The sequence below is a fragment of the Chrysochloris asiatica genome, unplaced genomic scaffold (genome assembly GCF_000296735.1).
Source record: "Chrysochloris asiatica unplaced genomic scaffold, ChrAsi1.0 scaffold00344, whole genome shotgun sequence".
NCBI lineage: Eukaryota > Metazoa > Chordata > Mammalia > Afrosoricida > Chrysochloridae > Chrysochloris > Chrysochloris asiatica.
In genome coordinates, this window is record NW_006408862.1 from 2353924 (window position 1) to 2364292 (window position 10369).

Below are 10369 nucleotides of genomic sequence, written 5' to 3' on the forward strand. Positions count from 1 at the left end.
CTAAAATTCTGATTCAGTTCAGTGGCAGTGGCTTGTATTTGATATAAGAGAGGTATTGCTGGTTGTCAGTTCAAACTTACCTGCCACTCTGCCAGAGAAAGATGAGGTTCTCTGCTCCCATAAAGATGTGCAGTCTCAGAAACCCTAAGAAGCAGTTATTTCTGCTCCAAAAGGGTAACTAGGAGTCTGAATCTACTCAGCATTGTTTTGCTGCTGTTAAGCACCATTGAGTTGGTTCTGACTCATAGCGACCCTGCATAGGGTTTCCGAGGAGTGGCTGGTGAGCTTGAACTGCCAACTTTGTGGTTCAAACCAACCTTGCAGTATAGCACATTAACCCACAGTACCACACCAGGACTCCTACAAAGCAGTGTAACCCTATAAACTACAACAGTCCAAGCAATATTTGGAGTCCTGGTATGGCACTGTGGGTTAATGCACTGAGCTGCTAAGTCAGTTTGAACTGCAAGGTAAGTGGTTCAAGCTCACCAGCTGCTCCTCAGAAACCCTATACAGGGTCACTATGGGTTGGAACCAACTCGACGGCACTTAATAACAACAACAAAGTGACACTATGGCATCGTGGCATGGTGCTATAGGATAAGCTCTGGATGGCTAACCACAAGGTTGACAGTTCAAACACACCAGCTGCTCCTTGGAAACCCTATAAAGGGTCACTATGAGTCAGAACTGACTCAACAGCATTTAACAACAATAGCAACATTGTGGAGTCCTGGTGTGGTGCTATAGGAGAAGTGCTGGTTCAAACCCTATTGCTGCTCCTTAGAGAACAAAGAGTCTGTCTGTTCCCATCAATATTTACAGTCTCAGAAACTTTAAGGAGCAGTGCATTTCGGCCCTATAGAGGTCACTATGAGTCGGAATTGACTCGAAAGCAATGAGTTTGGTTTTGGTTCATTGAAGACTAAAGAGTCCAATTTGAAAAGAAGTAGAATAGCAGATGTCTTGAGCATTTTCAGGCACCAATAAACATCCACAACACACCCATTCTTTTGGTTGGAATGCTCAATAGGGAGATATTGCTCATTCTGAAATATGCTGGAAGTAAAATAGTTGCAATCACACAATGGGGAACACTTTCATGGGTGCTGTTGCTGCAATTCAAAGCAGTGCCCACTCTCTCCCCCTACCACACATACACATGCACTCTTCCTCTTCCATAAACCTGTATTCCAGACATGTTTCAGATTCTGCCACCAGGGGGCAGGAATAAACAGCATCAGAAGCTGACGTTCATAAGGAAACCAGGTAATGTTAGTCAGGGTTCTGGAAGGGACCTTGAAAATGCCAAATCAGTGAAACTGCATTCTATCGATTCGGGGGCTGAGTCTTGGAAAGATATGACTGCCTCAACATGTGTGAACATGTAATTAGGGGTGCTGGACTGCTAACCAAAAGGCCAGCAGTTCAAACCCACCAAATGCTTCTTGGAAACCCTACACAGGGTTGCTATGAGTTTAGAGTCAACTCGATGGCACTTAACAATAACAAGGACTAGCCCTCCCACTCCTGCAGTGTCCTGCTTCTCTACAACTCACACTTAATTATATTTTCAACTTGATATTAAGGAAAACATCACCATCCCTAAAAGTAAAATATATCCTTAATATATCCATCAACCAGCTTCAGCAATTAGGAACATTAGTCTATCTTCCCACAGTATATAGAGAACTTCAAAGAGTTTGTGGAAAAAATTGAATTAAAAGATAATGGAATATTCCCACAAATGTCTTGAAGTGCTCTTCACATGTGTATATTAACCTGGGTTAATGCGCTGGACTGGAAAGTAGGTCTGAACCTCAAAGTCAGTAGTTCAAGCTCACCAGCTGCTCCTTCCTATAGGGTTTCCAAGGAGCAGTTGGTGACCTTGAACCACCAACCTTGTGGTTCAAACCAACTTTGCAGTTCAGTGCATTAATCCACAGTGCCACACCAGGACTCTGTGTGTGTGTGTGTGTGTGTGTGTGTATGCGTGTGTGTGTGTATATATATATATACACAAATTATCTTTTTATACTGAGTGGTGCCAGAGAATAAGCATTCGCCCTCAAGGTCAGCTTGAACTTTAAGGTGGGCTGTTCAAACTCACCAGCTGCTCCTTGGAAGCCCTTTACAGAGTCGATATGAGTTTGGAACCAACTCGAGGGCAGCAACAACCCAGGGGTACTGCATTGCTGTATAACACTGTGGTTGTTAAGTGCCGTCAAGTCATTTTTAACTCATAGAAACCCTGTACAGCATTTCTGAGGGGCCACGTGGGTTTGAACCATTGACCTTGTTGTTAGTAGCCCAGTAGTTATCCAACAGTGCCACGCCAGACCATGTGGGCAATATTAAAGTCACTGTGATTCATTAAAGACAGACAATCATTAAAGATAGGGAATTTCCTAAAAAGTTGTAGGGACCTCCTAACATTATCGGTTCTCTTACTTGAACTTTGTTATTGTTGTTGTAAGCTGCTGTCCAGCCAGCCCCCATGCACAGCCTAGCCAAACGCCACCCAGTTCTGCGCCGTCCCATGATCAGTTGTGGGTAGGACAGTTGTGATGCATAGGGTTTTCACGGACTGATTTTCAGAAGGGCTTACCAGATTTTCATTTCCATCTTGGTCTGGACACTCCCCTGAAACCTGTTCAGACCATAGTAGCATGCAAACCTCCACTGACAGACATGTGGTCACTGCAGCACCCTGTAAAAAGATACTTGAAATAAAAGGGGAGAAAGATTAGAACCCAAAAAAGATAAGAAAGAAATGAGCCAAGCGTTTGTCACATCTGGAACAGCAGCTAGGGACTCAGGAAACTCCTCCAGGAGCAAACCTTACATAACTTCTTAAAGTAAATCCAAGATGGCATCAACAAAGACCATGTTTTTCTTCTGCTTATTATTACCAGAGCTTGGTTTAAATCAAAGAAACACATTTTAACATGTCACAAATTCATCATCTAAGAATAACATTATCCAGCCTGTGGTTTACTATATTTTATGAGTTGAAAGCGGACTAAAAACCTGCATTCAGTCCCAGTTCTCTTTACTAAAAAGTTACATGGCCTGTTGTTGTTGTTGTTAGTTGCCAGTCGAGTTAGATCTAACTCATAGAGGCCTTACAGACAACAGAATGAAGGACTACTCAGTCCTGCACTGTCCCCACAATTGTTGGTATTTTATACCCAAAAAAACACAAAAGATACAAATAAGCAAAGAAAAACCATTACCATTAAGTCGATTCCAATTCCTACCAATCCTTTAGATGGCCTAAGTGAGAACTGTTGTCCTCAAATCGGACCACACACATCTTTTCATTCCTAACAAAACGAAACTCATCTATGTTTGTTCATGAGCCCAAGTGGCACTAATTGTTACTTGAATCAGACGACTGGAACACCTCATATTTACTTGCCCGGTCCTTCAAAAGTCATTGTGGTTTCATACATTTATTTTTTGTTTTCTTTGCTCTGACATTTTATTTTTGCAATCTATACTTTTTTTTAGAATGAGGAAGGCTTTCTTGAAAACCAAAACACATCAGAAAACAACTCACTCAGGAACAGAGTGGTACAAAAGGGAGAAGACGTCAACACCAAGCAGGTATGGCTGAACTGCTGTGAGTCAAGTTGTAACCATGGAAACCACTGGGCAGCGGGGGGGCCCCCAACAATGGTTGGAACAGAAAGCACGTGCTCAGCTGGCACGTGGAGGAATAAATTCAATGGCAATTAGAGTTTGTAAAGTGGAGTTCTGAAGAAAACACTCATGCCCAAAGAGATTTTAGTGTTATGCATCTGTCCTCAAAGTTCCCTGATGGGAAGGCTTCTTCTGAGGTTTCACTGTGACAAAATGTTAAGTTCATTACCAGGCAAAAGCATTGGCTTATGCAAACACATGTGAATTTTAAAGTAATAAACCAGGCAAGAAGTCTCTAACATGTGGTTCAAAAACTGTGTTCCATCACTCCCTCTATTCCCTAGGGCTCCTTAGTGGTCCCTAAGGACACAGCAAGGCTGAGGAGACGCTGTTCCATGCCTTCCCATCCCCATCCTGACAACACCTCTTTTAGCACTTTTACATATTGAAGTTGTGGGAAGGGTTTCATTTGAAGAAAGACTTCGACTGCTAAACCATGAGCAAATCACCCATGTAGCTAATCCTTTAAAAAGCTATTGTAGTGCCTTCTATTATGCTCAAGGATCCCAGTTGGCTCTATAAGATAAACACTGGACTGCTAATTAAAAGGTCTGCAGTTCAAACTCATCATAGGTTCTAAGGGAGAAAGATTAGGCTTTCTGGTCCTATAAAGATTTACACACTCAGAAATCTTATGTAGTTACTATGAAACACAACTGACTCAGTACTCGTGGGTTTGGTTTGGTTTCTATTATGCCATTCATTGTGGGGAGCTTGTGTTGTTTAGTATGGGAAGTTTTCTCTTTATAAAAGAATAACTAGTAGAAGATGTGCACAATTTTAACTCATGAAAATGTAGAAAATAGTAAATGGCCTAAGTAATTCCAGAAAAAAAATCAGCATTCAACATCTTGGAATATAGCCTTCCATTATTGTTATGCAACTATACACCCACATACAATTGTATAGCCCATGTTGGGAATCGTGCTATTTATATTATTTAATAGCTATCTAGTTCAATTAATTTATTTTTAAAAGTGTGCATGTCACTAAATATTGTTGTTCAACAAACAAAAAGAAAACCATAGTAGTGCTGAATATTCCACAGGTAGCAGGTATTTGTGGGTAATTTCACTATCAGGCAATACTAATTAGAATCATTTAAATCAAATATTTGCCAAACTATTGATCAAGCTGGATATTAGATGGAAGAAAATGAATAACACACGTCTCCAGCCCTGTCTTCAGCAGCTACAGTTTGGTCTCAGCTGTTCTCTCTCCCAATGTCTCACTCTCCTTGTTCCTAGGATTCAGCCCAGAAAATGAAAGTAGTTAAGTCCAAAATATAATGAAGTTTGGCATCAATGGATTAAATGACCTTGGAGAATCCTTTCAACTCAAAGACACACTAAAGATTTATTTCTATATAAAATAAAGAGAATCAAAGCCACAATGAATCTATTAGAAAAAAAAAGCTGAGATTTGGCATTATACCTCTTAGAGCATGCTCAGAATTTCCCTCTATATCTATTATTCCTTGCCAGGCTCGTGTCATTGTTCACAATGTCTGGAAAGATTATTTGAATTGTTATTGGAAGATGGAGGATGATAGTAGATCCTTTATGCCATCATAGGAGGAACAGGATGGTTGTGAATATTTGAAAACTCAAAGCCGCTCCTAGAAAGTTTGCCTATAAAGAGGATCCATGTATATATACACAACTAATTAGATCTGTGATTAGCAGAAAAAGATAAATGCCCCCCTCCTCCGTGTTAGCCCAACTGATGGAAAGATCCCAGGTCCCAAGGGGAGGTATATCAGGCACTGAACTAGTGGTCACACATGCAGACAACAGTGTGTGCAGACAGAAAATAAAACCAGCTTTGATCTCATCCTTTCAAAATTGGTGCTGGTGGGGCATAAAGGGAGATTTATATGGTCCCTTCTATTAATTTCATTTAGCATGTGCCTGAAAACAAAGCTGGGGTTGAATGATTGCCATAAAGATAGGAGCAAAAAAGCAGAACTATGAGCCTGCTCCCCAAAGAAAAAGAGAAAATGCAATGGCTCATTTGGAAGAAAGGGGGCAAGATGAGTATCACCCTGGATTTTTGTGGTATAAGCGAGGAAATGTCTGCACAGCAGATAATAGAAGCAACCTTCTTTCATCATGATTTGAAAGAATTCTTTGAATGGTTTTTGCCTACATTCTGAGCAAAGGAATTCTGGATTCATTTTGCCCAGAGTTTTCATCTTTCCTTCTTTACTCTAATGTTTGATATCCAGGGGGAAGAGTATGTCAGTATTGAGCAAGAGTCTCCAAAAGGCACCGAAGACATGGAAAACAATGAAGACATACATCCAAAAGGGTACAGTGTTTAAACCAGGGAAATAACCACACCTACCTCCTGTTTTGGAGTCCTGGTGTGGCGCTGTTGGTTAATGCGCCGGACTGCAAAGCCATTTGAACTGCAAGATTGGCAGTTCAAGCTCACCAGGCACTCCTCAGAAACCCTATACAGGGTCACTATGGGTGAAACCGACTCAACAACACTCAACAACAACAACCTTCTGTTTAGTTTTGCCACTTTTCTTTATCCTCACTTAATTTTTTACATTTAATTTTGGTTTATTCAAGATCGTCACTACCACCAATTTCCCTCCCCACGATCTACCCAATGCCACTTTTTAAAAAGTTAATGGTCCTCTGGGATGATCAATGTGGTAAATTCAAACTGCTGGTATCCTGGGAACCCAGTATACCTATTTGAATTCACCCAGGACAGTCTTCTAATTAATTGCTCCAGTCCATACCAAAGGAGTTCATCCATCTTCTCAATAAATTAATCTTCTCGGTGTCAATCAATAAGCAATTAGTTTCCTACAACTCAATTAACTTTACATCTCAACAAGTGGATGTGCTTATCTTGTAGTATCCTGAAGGTACTCAGTCTTTGTTACCTGCTGCTGCTGTGACAAATATATATATATACATATCACTAATGGGTGGCAGAAACATCACTCTCTCACAGTTTGGAAGAATAGAAGGCCAGATCAGCACTGGTTCTAGGGAACAGTCCTTCTTTGCCGTAGCTCCAGGCATCCCTTGGCATTGGTTGGCTTGTAGAGAAATCTTTAAAATATGTCTTCTCCCTGTTTCTGTTCTGCTTTTTATAAAACCTTAACTGAAGAGATAACATTTAGAGCCCACTCTACTCTAGTGTGACCTCATAAATATAACAAGAGAAAAACCCTATTTCCAAACAGGATCCTATTTATAAGTACAGGGTTTAGGACTTCAATGTATCTAGAGACGCAATTTAAGTTATGATATCTTCAAGTAGTTATAACCCCAGAAATAGAAAAGACAAAGTTATTTTTATTTTTCAGACCAGAAAAACAAAGTTCAGAGAAGCACTTACCCAGAAATACAGTTAAATTACATTTTCAGATTCTAAATTCATAATCCAGTATTGTCTGGTACCCTACCATAACACTGTTGTTGTTGTTGTTGCTAAGTGCTGCTGAGTCAATTCCTACTCATAGTGACCCTGTTTAGGGCTTCCAAGGAGCATTTGGTGAGTTTGAATTGCCAGCTTGGAAGTTCAAACTGACCTTACGATCCAGTGCTTATCCTATATCATCACACCAGAGACCATAACACTAGAGTTCCTAAATTCTTATTAAAATTTGATTTAAACTCCCATTTCTTTAAGGAACTTTGTTTGCTCCGAATTAGGTTGGAGCTCTTGTCACATATATGTCAACTAGAATATCTACCACCTCAGAAACCTGAGCTCAGTTCCATCTTTCATGGATCTCAGAAGGACCCTGGAGCCTGAGAAATCCCCTTGGGTGGACAGAAGTACTCAAGTTACACTCAGTGTTAATAGGACCAAAATACCAACCATGAGGTCGAGAGTCATTCTGCCTTGATAACCAAATGGTTCAAGAGTCAGATTGCGATAATGGTTTGCACACATTTACTGCAATTTAAAAATCTGATCAATCCAACCTAGCAGATGGGTCCTATTAAATGTCACCCTCCACCCCTGCTACTCTTGAACACTACTACATCAGTAACAGGATAACACATGGTTTGTCTTTCCTAGGTTAAACCATGAAAAAGTTCATCTACACTACATGTTCATGTCTCCAATAGTTTCTAGTTGTCAATACACTCAACAAAAGTTTTATGACATAATACTTACCATTAATATGTGTGATACACGCTGATATTTCTTACTCTTTTTTGTTTAACGATGCATTCTGTTCACTTCACAGTCCACCTCGCATTTGTAAAATACTGTCCAAATAAGCAATGTGTCCTCCTATTTCATTGATCTATTAATTCAATAGCATTAACTCAATAAAAGCCTGTTGAGCACCTTCTAGGGCCTACTCCCAGAGCTGTGGAGCTCTCAGACACTTCTTCTCCAGGGCCTTATAGTCAGCCATGGGTTCATAACAAAACACAACCATCGAAGAAATTGCAGAGGACCATTTCTGTCCAAAGAGATCTACGAAGGCTACAGAGAAGCTAGATGTTGGAAATGTGTACTGAAATTTGAAAGGTGATCGAGACTTGAACATGTTGTCATGATTACCAAAAAGGAATGGAAATGAGGACATTAACAAGAGGAGAGGAGGTTTCCCATCTGGGGACTGGATGCTTTGAGATCCCAGAGATTGGGATGCATCCAATGGGATGAGAAATGGTTAATATAGAAATGTTGGCCAATGGCCTGGAGATGGCAAGGGCTAAGTGTGCAAGTAGACCCTTTCCACTAGGCTTCTCACAGGAGGACACATTGCTTGCAACAAAGACAGGTTTCAGCTCAGGTGTGGAGGGGACCAGGAGCATCTCAGGAAAGATTGAGGACAGTTGTTGTGAATACAACCCTGTGGTCTCTCTAAATTCACTGCCGTGGGCTGGTGGACACCATCCTCATCAGGAGAAGTGGTGATGTATTCACACTGCTGACACACTATCCATTGACCCTACAACAAAGCCCAGGATGTAAACAAGAACATGACAACAATTCCAGAGCTTTTGGAATAATACACATTACAACCCACTGGTGAGCAGGCTTCAAGTAAACAAAACCATACTTTACATTTCAAATATCCAGGGAAGGCTTCTAGCCTTAGATTAAAGAGGGTGATGATCAAAGACAAAGAAGCATCAACTTGCCAGAATTTAGTGGAACCAGAAGGAGTGAACAAGCTTGTTAGGTTTGTATTTTTTTAATAAAAATTTATTAACCACTGGCTTAATCTAATAGAAGCTCTTAGAATCTAACTAGAAACACTCTGCTGTAGTTTATTTCAGCTTTTGGCTAGCTATTCATCTCCTCTTCTCTATTACCAGAGCATGCTTTCTACAACTCTAGATCCTCTCAAAAAGGAGCCCTGGCAATGTAGTGGGTTATGAGCTGGGCTGCTAATCACAAGGTCAGCTGTTCAAATCTACTACTTGCTCCTCAGGAGAAAAATGAGGCTTTCAGCTCCCGTAAAGATTTATAGCCTCAGAAACATTATACAGGGTCACTATGAGTTGGAACCAACTCCACGGCACACCACTACCACCACCACTATATCCCCTCAAAGGAGCCCTGATAAGTTATGTGTTGGGCTGCTAACTACAAGATCAACAGTTCAAATCCACCAGTAGCTCCAAGGGAGAAAGATGAGGCTTTCTGCTCCCATAAAGAGTTACAGCCTTGCAAACCCTGTATAAGGTCACGGAGTCGGAACTGACTCCACAGCTCACAGTAACAGCAGTATATCCCCAAGGTTTAGCGCAGTTAGTTAATAAGCATTGATTCAAGCTTTGGTGAAATTGATTGCAAAATGAAATGAACGCTTCCCATTCCTATTTTATAGGACACATATTTCATGAATTAGAGTGGTTTCCCAAAGTCAACCACCAAACCCAACCTTAACATGCCAGTTTATTTCATGTACTTGGTATTTGCTTCTGTCGATCTTTTTGCTTTTGTGTTGCTACAGGTGTCTGGAAAAGAAATATGATGCAATTTGTGGTATTTGTAGAAAACACAAAACCACCCTTAGGTATATCATCTGGGGCATTTTAATAGCAGGTAAGTAACAAAGGAAGCAGGGAAGCCAGTGTCTCTTTTTGGGAATCCACCAAATATTTGCTAGCTAAATAGCTCATCCTTCCAGATCTCGTGGAATTATCAAGTGAGGCAGAGGAAGCCCCTGAGTCTTAAGTCTTAGCATGCAGTACCTATGCAACTTATTCTCTTTCCCTGATTAAAATCCAACAGTTATCTTTTCTGAACTACCTACTCTCATCTAGAGATAATTATTGTGATATGGATTTGAGGGGATGGGTTGGTTAATGCAAATCCAGAAAGTGAATAATTTTTAAGTAGGAGACATGGTGATAATCACAAGGCAAAATCTAATTGCAGGGGACAATGTAAGCAATCTATACTTTATGCTATTATAAAAGTACAACCCAAGGATAAGCCTAGGATTGCCAAACCCACTCACTCTTCTTACCTCATGGCAAGATCAAAGCAAGTTGGTCATGCCCAAGTGTGCCAGAGTAGAACTGCACTCCACAAAGTTTTCAGTGGCCTATGTAGTAGAAGTAGGCCTTTCTTCTGAAGAGTCTATAGATGGACTTGAACCTCCAACATTTCAGTTAGCAACCAATCATGTTGACTGCTTACACCACCCAGGGACTCTGAA

At 40.7% G+C, this 10369-nt stretch overlaps 1 protein-coding gene across 1 annotated transcript in view; it reads left to right on the top strand.

Moving 5' to 3' along the window:
- Window positions 1–3519: 3519 nt before the first annotated feature.
- SLC28A3 (solute carrier family 28 (concentrative nucleoside transporter), member 3) overlaps window positions 3520–10369 on the top strand; it is a 49101-nt gene continuing 42251 nt past the window's right edge. The window contains exons 1-3 of the mRNA XM_006875886.1: window positions 3520–3609; window positions 5933–6015; window positions 9659–9750. Of these exons, the coding sequence (XP_006875948.1) occupies window positions 5984–6015; window positions 9659–9750 (124 nt within the window). The 5' untranslated portion in view covers window positions 3520–3609; window positions 5933–5983. The remainder of the gene's footprint in view (window positions 3610–5932; window positions 6016–9658; window positions 9751–10369) is intronic.